General features: G+C 44.0%; 1 protein-coding gene across 1 annotated transcript in view; it reads right to left on the reverse strand.

Moving 5' to 3' along the window:
- Positions 1-10,686, reverse strand: part of CREB3L2 (cAMP responsive element binding protein 3 like 2) — a 124,284-nt gene extending 113,598 nt beyond the window's left edge. Inside the window, exon 1 of the mRNA XM_068973120.1 lies at positions 10,325-10,686. Within this exon, the coding sequence (XP_068829221.1) occupies positions 10,325-10,426 (102 nt within the window). The 5' untranslated portion in view covers positions 10,427-10,686. The remainder of the gene's footprint in view (positions 1-10,324) is intronic.
- Positions 10,687-21,951: the final 11,265 nt, after the last annotated feature.

Genomic DNA, 21,951 nt, shown 5'->3' on the forward strand with positions numbered 1-21,951 from the left:
AGGCATATTCATTTGAGTAGCTCAGAGTAACCTATCTCAACTCTTTAAAAGCTCTTCAATAATGTCAATAAAATTTAGATAAATAAATGACGCAAGAACAGAGCAACTCAAAGGCAGGCAATTCAACACGGGGCAACTGTAACTGGGCTCGACAGCAGCTACACACACCCAACGGATCAATGGCGCATGATCTAAGAGGTGATGTCTGACTCTCACATGGACCTTCCACTTAGTCCCAGAAAAAAATAAGACATACCACTGGAACACCACAAAGGGCTTCCAAGCTGAAGAATAAGCACAAGCCCACCCCAACCTGTATCTGATGGGTGACACTGACTTGAGAAATAGCTGGGTCCCGGCGGTGACTTGTGAGCCTCTCATGGGTTTACCCTGAAGTAGAGTTGGGTCAGTAAACATCCCCTAAGATCACAGGGGTGCGGTGACCAGGAGGATCAAAGTGTTCCCAGCTCTTCTCAAAGTACCACATCAGGAAGATTCAAAAGTCATCCAGCCAGAGCTGCTCAACAGCTCACGATGGCCCAGAAGAATCCTGGGTCATATTCCAAAGATCTCCCAGGTTCCATCCACTGACAACTAACAGATGTAAAGATCTGAGACTAGCTGTACTGAAGCTGATAGAGGAGCCCAAGAGAGCGCAAAAGATCAAGTACCAAACGCTCACATTTAATAGATGGTTAGGCAGCTGGCAAAGGAGGAAACATGAAGCGTTCCAGGTGTCACCAAAGCCAAAGCAAAAATAAGTTACAAGACGACCATGTGGTCAGCCAATATCGCCAAATGTCTCCATGAGGCTTTGCAGGTAGGGATGGAGAGAAGATTAGTGGATCGAATGGTCAGAGAGAAGTTGGAGACCCCTGAGGCAGCAGTCGGAACCAGAACATACAGGAGGCCGAAGTAGAAAGTGAGGAAGTGGAGACTGCAGCTATTGTCTGAGAAAACCTGGCAGTAAACAAGAGAGAAAAACTGAGCAGAGGAAGGAGGGGCAGTAGCATCTGGCAAACATGTGTTCAAGGCAGAGGCCTGTGTTTACAGCAGAAGGCAGAAACTGAGGAGGAGAGGAAATGAAAATGCGTGAGAGGGAATAATTACAGGTCCCTGAGCTTCCTGAATGATGTCAGACTCCTGAGGTGGGAACTCCTCCTCCCCAGAAAAAAGACATTTGACTCTGGGGAGAGGGTGGGAAAGTGTGCCCACTATGGGCCTGGCAGATACATGGGAAGAACCTGAGCCCCAGAGAGGAGAGGGAACTTGCACACAGATCACCAGACACAGTGGCCCTGGATTCCAAATCTGCCTGGCTCAAAGGCCTCTGCCTTCAACTCTGGTGGAAACTGGAGCTGTTACACAATCACGCCCCCTCTCATCTTGTTCTCAAAACTAAACAAGGAAAGTTATTGACATCAAACTACCCAACTCACTTTCATATTAAGTTTTCAGACTTGCAGAGGCTTTCACAAGCATCCAAAGTTTTAAAAAAATACATTAACAGAAGAGACCAAGGCCACCGAGCTTCTCCAAGACTGCCTCCCTCTATGTAACAGCGTGTTAAACAAGCATTACACATCTTTGAGCATGGCAAACTTGGTGGTGGTGGTTGTTCAGTCACTAAGTCATGTCCAAACCTTTGTGATGTGACCCTATGGACTGCAGCACACCAGGCTTCCCTGCCCTTCACTCCTCACTACTGAGGCGTTTGCTCAAACTCATGTCCCTTGTGTCAATGATGCCATCCAACCATCTCATCCTCTGTCACTCGCTTCTCCTCTTCCCCTCAATCTTTCCCAGCATCAGGGTCTTTTCCAATGGGCCCACTCTTCACATCAGGTGGCCAAAGTAGTGGAGCTTCAATTTCAGCATCAGTTTGGGAGCAGAGAAAAAACAGTCATGTCCCCTGCCTTCAAGGAACTTGTGTTACAGCTAAGCATCTCTCATTTTGGTTCAAGGCCTCAGATTCTCCCCAGATAAATAGGTCATCATCTCCTAAGTGCCTCGCGAGTAACCCAGACACTTCCATTCAGGGAAAAAATGAGGTCACATGGTACTTCACTTGGAAGAGCCGTGAAGGGCATGTGGTGAGCCACATGGGGGGAGTATACTCAAGGCTGACACCAATGATGGATTTCACCATTTCCTTTCAGTCTTGCCTCTACTGAGGTAGGGAATGTAAACACTACTCCTTCATTCATAAACTCACTCACTTGGGCAATTCAGACACCCTGCACCCATAGGTCCTCAATCCTATCAAATGCCCATCCAAGGCCTTAGGCCATTTGCCCCAAGACAGTCCACACAGTGCTCAGAGCTATGCCAGGCTGAGGCAGGCAGTTTAAGCTGCAAACAAGCACACTCTGACCTTATCCCTGTTTGAACAGCCATATGCAACTGGAAAAACAACTTCTTTGGAAAAACACATCCAGCTTTCTGCCTGCAGAGATGAGGTTACGTGGACCTCAAACAGAACAAGTCCTTCTTGTCCTGCACGGTGATCATGATTAAGGCTCGGCTAGTTACCTCCAGCCCTGATATTTGACCATGATGCAGAGAGTTCAGATAATATAGGTAATTCTACATTTCCTCATTCGTGAGTTGGAACACAGCAGTACCGTCTCCATGACAGCCTTTACATGCATTGCAGTTGTTTGGTTGCTAAGTCATATCCGACTCTTTCACAACTCCATGGACTATAGCCTACCAGGTTTCTCTGTCCATGAGATTTCCCAGGCAAGCATACGGGAATGGTTGTCATTTCCTTCTCCAAGGGATCTTCCTGACCCAGGGATCAAACGTGAGTCTCCTGCATTGGCAGGCTCATTCTTTACCACTGAGCCACCTGAAAAGCCCATGCACGCAGAGCAACTTCATATTTAAATGTCTCAAAACTTCTTACATTTGCTAGCCCATCTTTATGAGAAAAACAACCATTGGCTAAAGGAACATATCTTTTCATTAAGGGAAGGTCCAGCAACTCAGACTATTTTAGCAATGATCGTTACACATGGTCATGCTGGTTGCGTCTAAACCAATCCAGTAAATCCCTTTCTAGCCATTGGGATTTAGAAATGATGAAGTCATCCAATCCTTGATAATAAAGCTTAAAGAGAAATCAGGTGGTGAGCTTCTGAAAGTTTCTCTCATCCTAAAAACAGACACAGGCAAGGCACGACCTCTCTTCTTCCTCTGGATATTGTCATATTGAATACTTGAGACCCATATGCGTATGAGTTGCTTTCTGGTCACCAACAACTTGAAGATGACACCTGGAGATGGAATCTAGGCCCACACTGACCGAGGAGCACATGAATCAGCCAAACATGTAGCTATACTTTTAGGAATCTTGCAACAGAACATAATAATTCACTTATTATGTAGGAAATGGTGGCGGCTTAGCTGGTAAAGAATCCTTCTGCAATACAGGAGACCTGGGTTCGATCCCTGAGTTGGGAAGATCCCCTGGAGAAGAGAAAGCCTACCCACTCCAGTATTCTGGCCTGGAGAATTCCATGGACTATACAGTCGCAAAAAGTCGGATTTCACTTCCACTTTCATTATGTAAGCAATCTGAATCAATTTTCAGTTGTTCACAGCTGCGAGCATTGTCCTTTAATTCGATTATTAATCTAGATGCAAGGCCTGATTTCTCCTGCCAGAGCAACTTCACATCAGAGTTCGAGAGAAGATTATCACTCAGGGATCTCTCAAGAAAGAGAACAAGTACAAAACTCAGCATTGCCCGCTCATCTTCCAGAATCATGTCCAAACCCACCTTCCCCCAACCCATGTCAACCCCATAAGAACAACTTTGTAGGAAATAATATAATTGAGTCAAAGACTTTTCACCACGTCAATGAAAATTCTTTAAATCATCACTAAATCAGTAACACAATGCAAGGCTGCCTTGGGGGGGGAATTCCCCAAATACTTCTCACCCACTACCTGGCTATCGCCTTGGGTTCTGCATTTAGAGATTCACCCTCTTAATCTGAAGTAATTATTGTTAAAAATAAATGCCCACTTAGAGGGTCACATGTTAAGTATTATGAATATTAATATTTTTAGTGTTAAGCTTATCAAATCTTTCCTGAGAGCAAAATGAAAGAGAAGGGGTTGAAAAGGGAACACCATTACAGCAAGCACTTGGGGTCCAAGAAGTGAGGGAAACACAAAAGGAGTGGGGCTGAAGAAAGGTGGCATAGGGCCTCCAAGACATATCTATTGACTTCACAATTCTGTCTCCTACTGGAATTCATTACCTTTATTCAGCTGGTGGAGGTCAGGTAACCAGAGGTCAGGTAACCAGAAGTAATGACTTCTCACTCATGAGGACCCAGAGTCTCACACAGAATCTGGCCAGGGACCAACAGTTGGAGATGAGCATCACAGCAAAAGCTCCCATATCCCACTGGAGCCCCATCAAGTCTCTGGGCCACCAAAAGGAAGGGGAAAGCACCAGCCTCGGAGATCAGCATCTGCCTTCCAGCAGTCACTGTGGCTGCGGAAGCCAGATGGCCTCACATTCTCACCCCAGGCAGGAGGACCCTCCTCTTAACTCACTCCCCACCTACCACCCTCTGGCCTCAGTCTTTCTTTTATTGGATTATAATTGTTTACAGCGTTGAATTAGTTTCTGTTGTACAACAAAGTGAATTAGCTGTATCACAATAGCCAGGTCATAGAAGCAAGGTAGATGGCCATGAATGAATGAATAAAGGAGATGGATGAGATGGCTGGATGGCATCACGGACTCAATGGACGTGAGTCTGAGTGAACTCCGGGAGATGGTGATGAACAGGGAGGCCTGGCGTGCTGTGATTCATGGGGTCGCAAAGAGTCGGACATGACTGAGCGACTGAACTGAACTGAACTGGTACAGATATCTGATGGGCTCAGTCATTTACCTTTAAGAACCAACTGGATATAAAATTTAAGCAGCATAACCACTAAAAAATTCTACAAAGAACTGGATTTACACAAATTTAGCATTTAAAATGAGCACAACTAAAGTAGGAGGTTGGAATTAACAGATACACACTGCTAAAAATAAATCAGTAGTGTGTATCTACTTATAGCATGGGAAACTATACTCAGTATTTTGTAATAACCTATAAGAAAAAAGAATCTGAAAAAAGAAAAAAATTATATATATATAAATAAATCTTGTGCTGTATACCTGAAACTAACACAACATTGTAAATCGACTATTTTGTTGTAGTTGTTTAGGCAGTAAGCTGCATCTAACTCTGCGACCCAATGGACCCTGGCCTTCCAGGCTGCTCTGTCCATGGAATTCTCCAGGCAAGAATACTGGAGTGGGCTGCCATGCCCTTCTCCGGGAGATCATCCCAATCCACTGATCGAACTCGAGAGTCTTGCATTGGCAAGCAGATTCTTTACCACTGAGCCACCAGGGAAGCTCAGAAATACTTCAGTAAGATAAAATAAAATACTAAGCAGAACCTCTGTCATTATCTTTGCAAACACTTGGTAGTTCCAACTGTATACCTTTAAAAACAAATCACTGTAAACATTGATAAAATTCCTATTTTTCAGATCGCTAAACTGAGCCATAAGAAGGATACCAGGAGCATGAAGCATCATACACAAATCCACTGCTAATCTTCCAGCCTCAAAGCCCTTCTTCCCCCAAGCACTCCTGCTTCCTCTATTCAGTACCCAAGGCCTCCCCCAACTCTGGTGGTGTTAAGCGAGCATCAGATCCCCATCCCTACAAGGAAATGGAGGCCAAAATCACCTCTAGTCCAGTTTCATGTGGTGCCTTTAAGTTGTCATTATTCAATCCCTAAATACTTTCAGAAGGTAAAAATTTGAACAGTACAAAAGGAATGGTGTAAAAACAACTCCCTCTCTCTTCCTCCCTCTCTTGACCTCTAGTCCCTCAAGTCACCTTAATAGAAAATCATTAATTATGTTTCTTGAGCATCCTCCCAGATATTGTTGTTGCTGTTCAGTTGCTAAGCCATGTCCAACTCTTTGCAACCCCATGAACTGCACCATGCCAGGCTTCCCTGTCCTTCACTATCTCCCGGAGTTTGCTCCAGCTCATGTCCATTGAGTTGGTGATGCCATCCAACCATCTCATCCTGTGTCACCCACTTCTCCTTCTGCCTTCAGTCTTTCCCAACATCAGCATCTTTTCCAATGAGTCAGCTCTGCATCAGGTGGTCAAAATATTGGAGCTTCAGCATCAGTCCTTCCAATGAATAGTCAGGGCTGATCGCCTTTAGGATTGACTGGTTTGATCTCCGTGTTGTCCAAGGGACTATACCCCAGATTTAGTCGGGGTATATAATAATATATACAGATAAGATTTATAGACTGTTTTGCTCTTTAAATTGCAAAATCCCACAGTAAATTCCCAGAAGTGTAATCTGCACAGGATCTTAGAGGAAACACAACATCAACATTAGAAATGTCCAATACTCTGGCAGGCTGAGGGGAGTTTGACAAGGTGTCTTACAATGATTTGAAACCCTAAAATACACACTCCTCATTTTTATAGCTGCCATCTTTTATGAAATCACTTTTAGCCTGTATCCAAAAGAAGTACTCACTGATTTAAAATTATATCTCATCATCTGTATGGGAACTAATTTTTAAGCTTCAAGAGGAACTGCAAGGCTCTAATAATTCAACATTTAATGAGCAATTCCAAATTCAATCTATCTATGCACTCCTTTCATTGCGCCTGATGGCTCACAGAAGGTGCCTGGGAGATGTGACAATCCCAGCCTCCGGCAACTTCTATGTTTTTAAAATCAGGTAGGTGACAGTTTTGCCAAATAGACAGTAGCAATCATGCATGTAGTAGCTAAATCCCTATTTAGAGCAAAAGAGTGATCACGCTAGAAAGGGCTGGTGGCTGCACTGCCACCTTGGTTAAATATTAGCTGCCTTCAGACTCAGCAATTTCTGATTCCCCAAATATCCTTTCCCATTCCCTGACTCAGTTCCTTTTAAGCCTAGATCCTTCATTCATATAGCACAGTGGGCAAAAGCTTGGGCGCTGGAGGCAGGCAGACTTGAGTTTAAATGACCTTTACCAATTTGCTTAAACTCATTAAGCCACAGCTTTTTAATCTGTAAAACAACTCCTTCATTAGAACACAGAGGGTTTTTTTGTTTTGTTTTGTTTTTTTGCCACAACGCAGGGCGTGCAGGATCTGAGTTCCCAGTCCAGGGATCAAACCCATGCCCCTGCAGTGGAAGCAGGAATTCTTAACGACTGGACTAACAGGGAAGTTCCATTGAGATATCATTTTTGTAAAGCAATAAGTACAATGCCTTTCATCAGAACTAGCTACATAATCTATGGGACCTGATACAAAGTCCAAATGTGGAGCCCCTTGTTCAAAGATTATTAAGGATTTCAAGATGGTGACAGCATAGCATCAGATTGCAGGTCCCTGTGGGACTGCACAGGTGGCAGGCCTATGAAGCTAGCCCTCCCTTTCAGATGATAAATGTTCAATAGATGGCAACTATACTACCTTACCAATTTTCCTCCCTGCAAGCTCTCCACTCCCTATGTGATGCCTAATCTACTCAACTTGGAAAGTTTCAGTGAGCCTTTCCAAAAACAGGCACTTTGCCTGGAGTAACCTGCATTTACAAGGAAGAAACTGCCCCAAATGGGGGGATCTAAAACAGAAAGTGATGTTACCATAAGTTCATGCCAGATGCACTCCCACCTGAGGGCCTTTGCTCTGTTTTTTCAACCTGCTGAGATCCTTCTTCCCTCCTTCAAGCCTCTGTTCAGATCCACTTTGTATGGGAGGCTTATTCTGATCACTCAATTCACTTTATCCCCCTTACCTGACTCTCTATTCTCCTTACACTCTATCCCCCTTACCTCACTCTCATTTTACTTTTTCCATAGTACTTTATTGTCCAGCATAACATATCTCTTATTTCTTATGCTTGTTTCATTGTTTATCTTTCCTTGAACACACACACATAGAGTGTAAGTTTCTCAAGGTCAAGCATTTTGAGTTTTTTTTGTTCACTGATATACCCCAGCTGCTTGAGGGCAAGAGGAGAAGGGGGTGACAGAGGATGAGATGGTTGGGTGGCATCACCAATTCAATGGACTTGAGTTTGAGCAAACTCTGGGAGATAGTGAAGGATAGGGAAGCCAGGTGTGCTGCAGTCCATGGGGTCACAAAGATTCCAAAATGACTATCAACTGAACAACAACTGAACAACAAGAACTGCTTAGAGCAGTGTTTTGCACATAGAAGCTACTCAACAACCATTCACTGAAAGAACAAATCTTTGAGTGAATGCATAATCAGGCCACCCTTTTTCCACTTAGAGGTCAGGCCATTTCACATTATGGACAAATGGCAATAATAACGAGCTCTGCAACTGGATACTCAACAGAGTTCAAGAAACAGATGGGAAAGTTATCTATTTTCAAATCTCTGCCAAACTCCCCTTAGTTTAGAAGGAATATAATCCAGTCGTCTGTGCTATTAAATCTCATCTTTCAACGCTAATTCATATACTCAGTTTGTGGGCCATGACTTGCAACAGTGACAAGTGGTATTTTATATGAGAGCTGCCCAGAAGAGAGACAAGTCCCTAAGTGGCAGACATAAAAAATAATTGAAAAAAAATCAAATTAGAAGAAAAATAATCACCCGTCGCTGCTTCATCACAATGACAGAGAAAAACTAAGCCCTTACTACCAAGAGGAAGGTAAGGTCTTTACTCCTGAAACTGTTCATAAAGATGTGAGAGCCAGCCTGAGCAGTTCTGCCTGGAGTTAATGCCACAGTCACAGGTAGCATCTCAGACCCTGAGATCTCACAAATACAAGTCCCGAGGCCCAAGGAAGAGAATGTGGACCCTGCACATAATTTATTCCACCAGCTGAAAGACAACCCAAAGCATTACAGCTGTTGGATGAGACATTTACACAGTATTCACAAGGACAAAAGAGAAGAGCTGCCCCTCGCACATGGTTCAGGTGTGGCCCACGTCAGGAGAAACATCTGGAGATATTATCAGAAGATATTTGAGGGCCAATGTGCTCTCAGCTCTGTCTTGGCAACAGGAAGCACATCTGGGCCCCCAGTCGAAATGCAGTCCACATGGTCTCCTTGGGACAGGCTGGTCGAGCACAGCCCAAAAGATCACACCACACAGCTGGCTTTTGACCCAGCATGGGCTTCCACTCCCTCTCAGCCCGCCCTCCGCCTGTTTTCAACAAGCCATTCTCAGCCACCACAAATGCTTTGGTGGGAATCACAGGGAGGCCCTCCTCCCTTTTCCCAAAATAACGTCAGCCAGAGGCCAAGGCCAGAGAGGTGGAGCCGGCAGGCCATTTTGCAAAAGTTTCAAATATCCAGGCACTGACCCCACTAAAAGAATCATAAAGGAAAAACAGCCAAGCTTCTCATTTTCTTATTAGTGTTTCTCCTTCTCTCTCTCAATATAAACTCTGCATTTGTAAAAAGAAAAAAAGAAACAAAGAGATCTCACAATAAAGTCATAGTTTCAGTGCTGGCTGTTGTAAACACAATTTCATGTTGCAAATTTAACGCTAAACACTTGGTTGAAATTGAAAACTTTTAAAGAAATGTGTGTGCTCTATGAGAGTTTAATGCTCAAAAGGGTCGCTGGGGCATAAGGCTGAGCAAGGAACTGGTGAGCTGTCCCACCTTCTCCAAACCCTTTCCGAAATGTGCACTGTCTCAGATTTTCCATACCCCTTTGCTGATCTTTCCTCTGAAGAAGGAGGAAGCAGACTTCTTGGCTGCAGGGTTAAAGGAGTCAAATAAAGCAATCTTTCTCCTAAAAGGAAGGGGCCTTTTTTCAAAACATACACACATACCTAGAGGTATATTTCTTAAAATACAAATTAAAAAGTAAAGAAGAGAGGGAGAGAATATGACGGCGAAGGAAAGAAACTGCTACTTTGTTTTGTCCAGTTTTTTAAAAGCATCCCACAAAAATCAGTAGCAAACGAAACATTATCAAACCATCTACCCGTTCTCCAGCTTTATGGAGCAATAGGAAATGAAATAGCAGATGTGAAAAGCACCCGGGGAAGAGTATAAGTTGCTAAAGGAATACAAAGGGTCGTTACTGTTATCAAAAATTTAAAAGGGCCAGCGGCCCACCTTCACTTTTCAGCTAGAAAAACCACACCTCTCTCCAGATTGCTCCATTCCGGGCAAGCTCTTCCCCAAATACTCCCTTCCGAGTTTCCGGTCCCGAGCTGTTCCTTTGATGACAATTATCCCTCTCCAGCCGCCCCTTCCCCTGCCCACCGAGTCCTCACCGTGTGGTACATGAGAGCCTCGGTCTCCCCGGGCTCTGACAGCTCGCTCAGCTTGCGGTCCCACTGCAGGACGCTCTGCTCCCCGCTCTCCAGCACCTCCATGGTGGTCCGAGGCGCGATGGGCCGAGGATGCTGAGCGCAGGAGGGGAGCGGACTGGGCGGCCTCGGTGGGCGAGATCCGCCTCCGCGTGAGGGTGTGTGCCTGTGTGTGTGCCCGAGTGTGCGTGCGTATGCGTGTAGCTTATGCACTTAGGAAGCAAACGGTTCGCTCCTCTGCCTCAGAGAGAACTGCCAAGGGTCCAGTGTCCTCGGAGATCTGAGAATCTCCTGAGGAGACAGATTGTCCAGAGATCAGATCGTAGGCTGAGGAGAATAATAAACCAGGGTGTGCCTCCAAAATAAAGGCAGGAGATCAGTTCTCATCCCAAGAAAAGCCCCTCTCAATAAGCCCACTCTCCGCTACTGCGCCAGACTCAAAACTTTGAGACTCCCCAGGGCTCCTCAGCTCTGCTCCAGGACGCAACTAAGGTTCCGCCTCCCTCCAGGACGGGGACCAATCGGATGCTTAGTTCGCCGCCCTATCCAATCAAAAGTCTTGCTCTCCGCCCAAAGGCAGGGACTGCGGGAAGTCCCCGCCCATGCCTTGGAATGTGGGCAGGCAGCGCCTTTGACGTCACCGGGGAACTACTCTGGCCGAAGTGCCGCCGCAGCCACCGTCTGCGGCAGCAGACAAATGGACAGCTTGGGTCCTCGAGTGAAGGACTGGGGGAATAACCAATGAGGAAGGAGAGCCTGGGAGGGACAGCCAATCAGATAGCGACAAGAATACATTTTATAAGAGGGAGGGTGCGCTCAGTCTACTGAGAAAGTCAAAGAAATTAGGGCGCGCGTCTGGGAGATCGCGGTGCTGTGACAGCGCGGGTTTAAATTCTGTCTTAAGTATTTTCAAGTAGATTAGCTTATTTGACTCTTTCAGAACAATAAATAAGTCACACGTTGCACACAAATATAAACATTCTCTCATGAATTTATGTTCGCATGTATCTGGCAAATTGTAACTGTTCATGCTTCCTCACATTTTCTCTCCCACTTTCTGTCAGGCTCTTCTGTCGTGTTTTTTATGGGCTTTTTTTTTTTCCTTTTATTTACCCAACATACATTATTGAGGAGAGCCAACAGCTTTCTTTTCCAGGTGATAGAAGTCTTAAGTCAATGGAAGTGACAGGCAGTAAACAAGTAAAGAAAGAAACACATGTCAGAAAGTGGTAACTGCTACAAAGAAAAACAAAAGCAAAGTAAGCGAATGATATTTTAGATGGTAGTCGGGGAAGTTCTTTCTATGTAGGTAAGGTTTGAGAACAGACCTGAATGAAGTGAAGTTATGCGAGAAGCTGCTGTTACTGACAGGCAAGGAAACGCAGGTGGCTGCAGTTTGAGGTGCCAAGCACCGAGTGAGGGGAGAGGGGCCTCAGAGATGGGCGGGGCCCAGACCAACAGGCCTAGTTTGAGAAAGAAAAAGCCTCTTCTAAAATATTTTCCCCCAACATTGTGATTTTTCTTCCTCCTGTCAGACTCCTCCTTTTTAAAGAAACAACGTGCTTGCATATATAGTTTGCTCATTTTAAATATAAGGGGGTCTTTGCAAATTGTCCCTAAAAGTTCCTTACAATGACACATTCCAGTGTGGAGGTTTGTCCCCTTCATAAGTATTTTTTGATGGATAGGGTCATTCTAATTTTGTCTTAGGGCTCTAGGGTGTCTTTAAGAGGCAGTTTATCATGGGAACTATTCCATTTGTCTGGACCTATCTCTTAGGTCACTTGAGAATATTTTAATGCTTAACATATAAATTAATATAACAATGCTTAAGTAGACATTCTACTTTATTGGCCTGCATTTCCTTTGTATAATAGTTTTCTTTTTATTTCTCTTAGTTCTTGGCTTTTATTTTACAATCTGCTACCCCCTTCACCACATCCTTTTCATAGATCCCCTTTTCAATTTTTAAAGACTTTTTCAAATTTTCTTAGCATAACACTCAATATGAGCAAGCAAGATAAGAAACAAGTACACCTTCCAAAATCACTGCAGATGGTGACTGCAGCCATGAAATTAAAAGACATTTACTCCTTGGAAGAAAAGTTATGACCAACCTAGATAGTATATTCCAAAGCAGAGGCATTACTTTGCCAACTAAGGTCCATCTAGTCAAGGCTATGGTTTTTCCTGTGGTCATGTATGGATGTGAGAGTTGGACTGTGAAGAAGGCTGAGGGCCAAAGAATTGATGCTTTTGAAGTGTGGTGTTGGAGAAGACTCTGGAGAGTCCCTTGGACTGCAAGGAGATCCAACCAGTCCATTCTGAAGGAGATCAGCCCTGGGATTTCTTTGGAAGGAATGATGCTAAAGCTGAAACTCCAGTACTTTGGCCACCTCATGCGAAGAGTTGACTCATTGGAAAAGACTCTGATGCTGGGAGGGATTGGGGGCAGGAGGAGAAGGGGACGACAGAGGATGAGATGGCTGGATGGCATCACCGACTCGATGGACGTGATTCTGAGGGAACTCCAGGAGATGGTGATGGACAGGGAGGCCTGGAGTGCTGCGATTCATGGGGTCGCAAAGAGTCAGACACGACTGAGCAACTGAACTGAACTGAACACCTTCCTTAATGCTGGAATACGAATATTTATCTGTCAAACATTTCTGTTTTAGGCAGAGTCAGTCCCTGGTTTTGCCCATGTAGTTGGCAGCATCTAAGATGGCTCCAATGATCCAGCCTGTCTGTGTTCACACCCTCTTATAACTGCCTCCCCTTGAGCATGGGTCAGACCTGGGAACTTCCTTCCAACAAAGAGAATCTGGCAAAAGTGATGAGATGTCAAAAAACATTCTGGCTCCTGACTTCCTCATTCTCTCTTCCTCTTTTGTTTGCTTGCTCCGAGCTGCCCTATGGAGAAGCCTACAGAGCAAGGAATTAAGGAAGATGTCCATCTAATAGCCAGCAAGGAACTGAGTCCCTCAATCCAATAACCACAAGTAACTGGATCCTGCTAATATAACCACTTGAGTGAATATGGAAGCAAATCCTCCCCAAGTTGAGCCATCAGATGACTACAGCCTTGTTGAGAGACCCAGATCTAGAGGACTCAGCTATGCCATGCCCAGATTTTAGACCCACACAAACTAAAGGCAATAAGTTTATATTGTTTTAAGCTGCTGAGTTTTTCCTTCATAAAATCAGTAACGTAATAACTGGTGTCCTAAATGCTTGGTTAAACTTATCTCTATTGCCATAGTAGTATCCCAGTCCCCTGTGGTGAGTTTTTTCAGCCTCCTTTATTTCATGTACCCTTCTGTTCACTGTATAGAAGACTTCTTACTGGCACATTTTTCCTTCTACATATTGAGCTTACAGTTTGTCCCTTTCCCTCTCATTCTTAGGACTTAAAAAATTTAGTTGACTCTTTTTCAGCTTCTCTGGCATCCCTTAAAAAGTAGCAAGCCCTTGCTCCCCTGCCTGTTGTTGTTGGGTTTTGTTATTGGTTTTTGTTTTTTTGAGTTAATATGAACATATCACACTTTATCAAATTCAGGAGCGTAACATAATGATTCAATATTTGTATCTATTGTGAAAGGATCACCACAATGTTTAATTATAGTCACCATGCTGTATATTACATCCCCAAGACTTACTTATTTTATAGCTTGAAGTTTGTGCCTTTTGCCCCTTTCACCCATTTCACTACCCACCCCCACTTGAAAGCCCTGCCTCTGGCAATTGCCAATCTGTTCTCTGCCTCCATGAATTTGCTTGTTTCTTTAGATTCTACATAAGTGAGGTCATACAGTATTTGTCTTTCTTTATTTGGTTTCCTATAATGGCATGCTTAGATGGGGCCTCCCTGGTGGCTCAGTGGTAAAGAATCCACCTGCAATGTAGGAGAAAGAGGTTCAAACGCTGGTTTGGGAAGATTCCCTGGAGAAGGAAATGGCAACCCACTCTGGTATTCTTGCCTGGGAAATCCCATAGACAGAGGGGCCTAGAAGGCTGCAGTCCATGCGATCACAAAAGATGTGGACATGACTTAGCGACTACCAGTATTCTTGCCTGGAGAATCCCAGGGACGGGGGAGCCTGGTGGGCTGCCGTCTATGGGGCTGCACAGAGTCGGACACGACTGAAGCGACTTCACAGCAGCAGCAGCAGTAGTGACTAAACAAGAGCAATGCTTAGATTCCTTTATCTTTTGTGTTTTTGCTGTGTGATTGCCATCAGGCTTACAGAAAACAACTCTAGATAATAATATAAGTTTGAATTCTTTCTAAATCTCTATATTTCCCACCGCCCCCCCCCCCATTTCATTTTTGGTCACAGTTTACATCTTTTTATTGTAGTTACAGTTATTTACTATTCTTGTCTTTTAACCTTTGTACTAGCTTTGTAAGTGATTAACCAGTGTGCTTTCACTGTCTTATGCTTTCCTGTTAGTGCCCTTTTGTTTTAGCTTAGAGAAGTTTCTTTCACAATTCTTGTAAGGCCAGTCTAATGTCAATGAACCCCCTTTGCTTTTGCTTCTTTGGAAATCTCTTTATCTCTCCTTCATTTCTGAAGAACAGTTTTGCCAAGAAGAGTATTCTTGATTGGAAGTTTTTTCTTTCAACATTTTGAATATTGTGCCACTTCCTTCTGGCCTGCAAAGTTTCTGTTGAAAAATCTACTAATACTTTTACGGGGATTACCTTGTACATAACAAATTTACTTTGTCTTGCTGCTTTTAAGATTCTTTCCTTGTCTTTAAATTTTGACACTTTGATTTTAATGTTTCATCATGTGAGTCTCTTGGCATTCATATTATCTGGAACTTTCTGGGCTTCTGGATCTGGAATTCTGTTACTTTTCCAGGTTAGGGAATTTTTCAGCAATTATTTCTTCACATGTGCTTCTGCCCCTTTCTCTCTCTCTTTTCCTTCCGGGTCCCCATAATGCAAATGCTGGTCCACTTGCTATTGTTCCATAAGTTCCTTAGACTATCTTCACTCTTTTTTTTTCTTTTCTTTTTGCTGCTCTGATTGGATGAGTTCCACTGACCTTTCTTGAGTTCAGTGATCCTTTCTTCCACTTCATCTAGTCTGCTGTTAAAGCCCTTTATTTTATGTTTTCAGTTCAGGTATTCTTAGTTATGTGATTTCAATATTGTGCTTTCTTATATTTTATTTTTGTTGAAATTCTTACTTCATCCATTCTTCTCTTAAACTCAGTGAGACATTTAATGACCTTTATTTTGAACTCTATCAGATAAGTCACTTGTCTTTGTTTCATTAAGGTCTGATCTTATTCTTGTGTCTGGAACGTACTCTTCTTTCTTTCTTTGAGTCTGTACTAGTTTCTACACATTTGCTAGAGCAGCCATCTCTCCCAGTGTTGAAGGAGTGGCCTCCTGTAGGAAGGTTATTGTCCAATTCTGCCTTAACTCTTGGATGTCTCTCAAACCATTGTGATTGTCTAAGCAGCATACTTTATTCTTAGTAGTTCACAGAGGCTGAAGCTGTGCCGAGCCCTGTCAATATCCCAAAGGGAAGGATCTCAGTCAGCACCTAGATTCAGGCTGATTGGAAGTCAGACTCTCAGGCAGCACTTGTAAAGTATGCAAATTTCACAGAAAGACCGGAGCTGGGCATTTCTGTCTGCTCACTGTACACTGATCTTTGGGGAATAGCCAGTTAAGAACTGTTTCTTTGTTTGGTACCATTTCACTGAACCCAAGAACACAAGCCCCACTTTCCACTAGGGCTGGCTATCAAGGGATGTGTTTTCTGGGTAACAACCACAGAAAGTCAGTGAGACAGACATGTACACAGCTCTTTGCTTAGAGACTCAACAGCTTGGGATGGAGCAGAGGATGAGTGTGAAGGTAGCACTTGCTGGCCTCCCTAGTCTCTGTAATCAGTCCCTGCTGCTGCTGCTAAGTCACTTCAGTCGTGTCCGACTCTGTGTGACCCCACAGACGGCAGCCCACAGGCTCCCATCCCTGGGATTCTCCAGGCAAGTACACTGGAGTGGGTTGCCATTTCCTTCTCCAATGCATGAAAGTGAAAAGTGAAAGTGAAGCCTCTCAGTCGTGCCCAACTCTTAGCGACCCCATGGACTGCAGCCCACCAGGCTCCTCCGTCTATGGGATTTTCCAGGCAAGAGTACTGGAGTGGGGTGCCATTGCTTTCTCCCTAGATGTGTTTAATTAGAAATGTACTCTTTAGGCCATAGCTATCAAGGTAATAGGTAAACTCCTAGAAAGACTGGAGATGCATTCCAGTCTGCTGTCTCCTCACTGTGCCCTAGTAGGGGAGGGCTATAACTGATTATGAACTTGCTGTCTATTTGACACAGTTCTGTGGGACCCAAGAGTGGAAGACTCACTAACAACCAGAGCCTGGTGATCAAGAGCAGCCTCCTGTAGGAAGGTTATTGTCCAACTCTGCCTTAACTCTTGGATGTCTCTCAAACCGTGATTGTGTAAGCAGCATACTTTATTCTTAGTAGTTCACAGTGGCTGAAGCTGTGCCGAGCCCTGTCAATATCCCAAAGGGAGGGGATCTCCTCAGTACAACCACAAAATCTGGGGCACCCATCAGACAGGTTCACAAACACCTTTCCGGGAGATACTGGCAACTGGAGTGAGGCAGAGGGAAAACTCAAATATGGTGCCTGCTGACCAGTGTCCTTGGAAAGTATTTCATAGCCCCCTAGATGAGTGTTAGATTAGATGCCTGCCCCTCACTCCACAGCTTTAAGATAAGCAAACAGGACTGCTTCATGGGCTGCTTGATTGTTTTCAGGAGCTGCTTTAGTATTAGGTCCTGGAGGGGAGCCAGGGGAGTTCATGTGAGCCCTTTAATGACTGTTTCTCAGTTCACTATAATTTTGTGGGGCTTGTGGATACAAACCCCACTGGCTTTTAAAGCCAAGATGTTTTGAGGGCTTATCTCTCAGATGCTGGTCTTAAAAGGTGAGGTGCCAGATGTGGGGTTCAAACCCTTCACTCCTCAAGAGGAAGCTCAGGTTGTGAGATCCCTCCCTTCTTTGATTGTGGGTCACTGCATTGGGTGTGAGTTTATGACAAGATTGTGTCTCAGCCTCTCCTGCCCATTTTGATGTGGGTTTTTTCTTATTGGCTCAACATGCAGGAGTCACTCAGCTCCTTTGGGGGTTTCTTTCAGAAAGAAATTATTCCATGTGTAGCTGTCGATTTTGTGCATCTATAAGAGGAGGTGAGTTTAGGATCCTCCTATGTTGTTATTGTCGACTGAAAAAAAAAAGCTTGTCACCCTGCTTATTTAACTTCTGTGCAGAATACATCATGCAAAATGCCAGGCTGGGTGAAGCACGAGCCAGAATTAAGACCGCCAGGGGAGATATCAACAACCTCCGATATGCAGATGATACCACTCTCATGGCAGAAAGTAAGGAGGAACTAAAAAGAGCTTCTTGATGAGGGTGAAAGAGGAGACTGAACAAGTTGCCTTAAAACTCAACATTCAAAAAACAAAGATCATGGCATCTAGTCCCATCACTTTGCTGCAAATAGAAAGAGAAAAAGTGGAAGCAATGAAAGATTTTATTTTCTTGGGCTCCAAAATCACTACGGACAGTGACTGCAGCCATGAAGTTAAAAGACACTTGCTCCTTGGAGGGAAAGCTATGACAAACCTAGGCAGCATATTAAAAAACAGAGGTCTCATTTTGCTAACAAAGGTCTGTATAGTCAAAGCTAGGTTTTTCCAGTAGTCATGTATGGATGTGAGAGTTGGACCATAAAGAAAGCTGAGTGCCGAAGAATTGATGCTTTTGAACTGTGGTGTTGGAGAAGACTCTTGAGAGTCCCTTGGACTGCAAGGAGATGAAACCATCAATCCTAAAGGAAATCAGTCCTGAGTATACAGTGGAAGGACTCATGCTGAAGCTGAAGCTCCAATACTTTGACTACCTGATGCGAAGAGCCGTCTCACTGGAAAAGACCTTGATGTTGGGAAAGACTGAAGGCAAAAGGAGAAGGGGGCGACAGAAAATGAGATGGTTAGATAATATCACTGACTCAATGGACATGAATTTGAGCAAATTCCAGAAGATTGTGAAGGACAGGGAAGCCTCACGTGCTGCCGTCCTTAGGGTCACAAAGAGTTGGACATGATAGTGACTGAACAATAACAAAATTAACAACTAAAAGCTGAGAATCCTGTTTTATCTGGCATACTTTCTGAGGACTGACACCTGAGAGGCGACCTCTCAAAGAGCTCTGTGGGACTGCTCTGAAAAGGCAAGGGAGGAGCCAGGATACATAGGCGTTTTACAACAAAAACCAGGTTGTTAGAACATCAAAAAATTACTATTAAAGAAAATCAGATATCTCAAAGTAATGACTTTAGCACATTTCTATGTATGGGAAGATGCCAGGGTCTGCACTCACTGAAATCCTTCCCTTGGTATGCACCTTATCTAACGCCAGTAACTTGTTTTTTTCCAATCCTGAGTTCCCTCAGTGTTCACCATAAAGGGCTGTACTGGCTGATGGCTTGATGGCCACAATATCCTCTGTTTGCTCTTAAAGGCAGGGGCATTCTTAGTCCATGGAGCTTCCCAGGTGGCACTAATGGTAAAGAACCCACCTGCCAATGCAGGAGATGTAAGAGACACAGGTTCAATCCCTGGGTGAAGAAGATCCCTTGGAGGAGGGCATGGCAACCCACTCCAGTATTCTTGCCTGGAGAATCCCATGGATGGGGGGCCTAGAGTCCCTAGCATCCCAAAGAGTAGGACACAACTGAAGCAACTTAGCATGCATGTATTCTTAGTCCATATTATCTTGTCCCCATCTATTTTTGACAGATAAATGGTCTCTGAATAGGCCATTTTAATGGTTTTAAAGTTTCTGAAGAAGCAAGTATCTATTTTGTTCTCTAACGCTCTTGACTTTCTACCATCCTTTAAGAGTTTTCATCCTGTTTTAATTTGTTCTGTCCCTTAACTCTGGTTTGGAAGGGAGCAAACTTTTACCGCTGCTTGATGTCCCTTCTTTTACTTCTCCCTATTCTAATCATATTCAGTTTAACAAAGACAGTGTCCAGCTTTGAGGATTTCTTTCAGTTATCATTACTTAACTAGAAATGATGCCTTTCCATTTGACAGTCATTATTATTTCCTGCACATGGCACCCAGAAGAGAGATGATGTCTGGGAGAATCTCTCCATAGAAAACCAGGGATTACAGGATTGGCGATGGAGTCCTTTAGCCCTGAGAGATCCTGAAAAAAAAAGAAAAAAAAAAGGTATGAAAACCCTGAGCACTGAGATAAAGAATCCCACAGAAGAGAAGATGAAGGGAGAGGCTGTAAACCTCACAGGAGTCAGCCCTGAGGAGACAGTGAGCTGGAAAGGGCTGGAGGGTACAAGACCCTTGGCATTAGACACAATTGCTTGTTGACACAGAATGGTCCCTGAGAGGGGTCCTGGTGCTGCCATTCTGCCTGAAGCCTAGGAAACAGTGTCTCTTTCCTTCCCCTCCCCAGGTCCCTCCACCCGCCTCCCTCTCTCGCTGTCTCTCTCTCTCAACTCTGAGAGAGGGGGCTAGGGAAGCCCAGAGAGCAGGCTACCCTTGGAAAATCTAATAAATCTGTAAACCTCTTCCCATCCTGGAAAGATCAGAGATGGCAGAGCCACTGTGAAGAAGAGGACTTGCTAGAGATGCAGGTGGCTGCAGCCACGTGTCACTGGCCCTGCCGCACCTTTGCTCCCCTCAGATCTTAGCTACACCCTCCCTCCCAATCACTATCTGAATTCATGCTCGTGGCAATTTGCCACTGAGACTGAGCTGGCTAAGGAACTACAGCTTCTTTTAAAACGCGAGAGAATGTTTTCTCAGCCAACTGTATAACTGTGTGAAAATAAAATTTTATAAGCCCTGCCTTACAACTTATGTGGAAATAAACTTCAGATGGACTGAGGACATGAGTGTAAAAGGAAACAGAGCTGTTCTGAGATAAAATACTTTTATAATTTCAGTGTGAGAGCGAGACACAATATAAAAGGTAGAAAACATATAGGAAAAGCTAGATGTGTGTATGTTTGAATATATGTGTGCTTCCCTGGTGGCTGGCTCAGTAGTAAAGAATCCATCTGCCAATACGGGAGACGTGGGTTCCATCCCTTGTTGGGAAGATCCCCTGGGGAAGGAAATGGCAACCCTCTCCAGTATTGTTTCAAGGATAATCCCATGGACAGAGGAGCCTGGTAGGCTAAGGCCGTGGATTTGTGGAGCTGGACACAACTGACTGAGCCACACACAGGCACTCATGAATATATGTATGAAAAGTGAAAGTGTTGTCATTAAATCGTGCCTGACTCCATCGACTGTAGCCCTCCAGAACTCTCTGTCCATGGAATTCTCCATGCAAGAATCCTGGAGTGGGTTGCTATTCCCTTCTCCAGGGCATCTTCCTGACCTAGGACTCGAACCAGGGTCTCCTGCATTGCAGGCAGACTCTTTGCCATCTGAGCGACCAGGGAAGCTCAAAAAAAAAAAAAAATATATATATATATATATATATATAGTTAATATATACATACACACACACACATATATACACAGACAGTATGTAACTTAAATAAATGTCATTAAGATGTTACACATGCTGTTGCTAACCTGAATCATTTCTAGTGAAGGTCTTTTAAAATTGCTTCTCCCTGTACTCCCATCCCATCACATGGAAACAGTGTTAACAGTCCTGTGTGTATCTTTCCACTCTTTACGTTGTGCTCGTATAGTTCTGTACAAATACACACGCCTCTGGAGGAACTTGGTCATTGTTCCATTATGCACACTTCCCTGCATTTTGCTTTTCTTACTTAACAAGAGATCTTGAACAGCCTCCTACTCTTCCAGTACAGATCTAATGTATTTTTTTAAATGACTGACACAAACAGGACTGTTAAAAGATAACTGAAATATATTTAAAATTTTTAAGAGTTTGCTTGAGCAAAAAGAGATTTGAACCTCGCATTACTGAAGCTGGCAGGTAAGAAGGAGTTCCGGGGAGCTGTGCAGAACAAAAGACTTTTATGGACAAAAGGGAGCAGGAACAAGGAAGTTACACTCAGCCAAAAAACAGGTTGGTTATGGTGAAGTTACTTTCCTTTAGGGGATGGCAGGGATCTATAAGGCAGTTCACCTAACGAATACTAATCAGGAGATTCCATTTCTGGGTGAGCAGAAACTCTATTTATGTCGTCTCACTTTAGTGAAGCTTAACATAAGTGACTTCATTTGGGGCCTGTTGTCTTATTTTAACAGGATAAAGCACATTTTATTCCTCAAATGATGAGCATTTATTCCTTTTCCAGATATTAAATGGGTTAACGTGCCTTTCTCTTTTGAATTTCCCGATAAGTGACCTTCTAGTAATGGAAGATTAGGCTCTGATTATGGCATTTGACAGCCTATGGAACACCCAGTTCCCAGAGAGAGGGAATGGGGTGCCAGGTGTGGAGGACAGAAAAGAGCAGGGAAATAGAAGGGCTTGAAGGGGTGGGAAGAGACAGAGGCCTAAAAGATAAGACTCTGCTACACTATATTATT

This window comes from Capricornis sumatraensis, chromosome 5 (genome assembly GCF_032405125.1).
Source record: "Capricornis sumatraensis isolate serow.1 chromosome 5, serow.2, whole genome shotgun sequence".
Taxonomy (NCBI): Eukaryota; Metazoa; Chordata; class Mammalia; order Artiodactyla; family Bovidae; genus Capricornis; species Capricornis sumatraensis.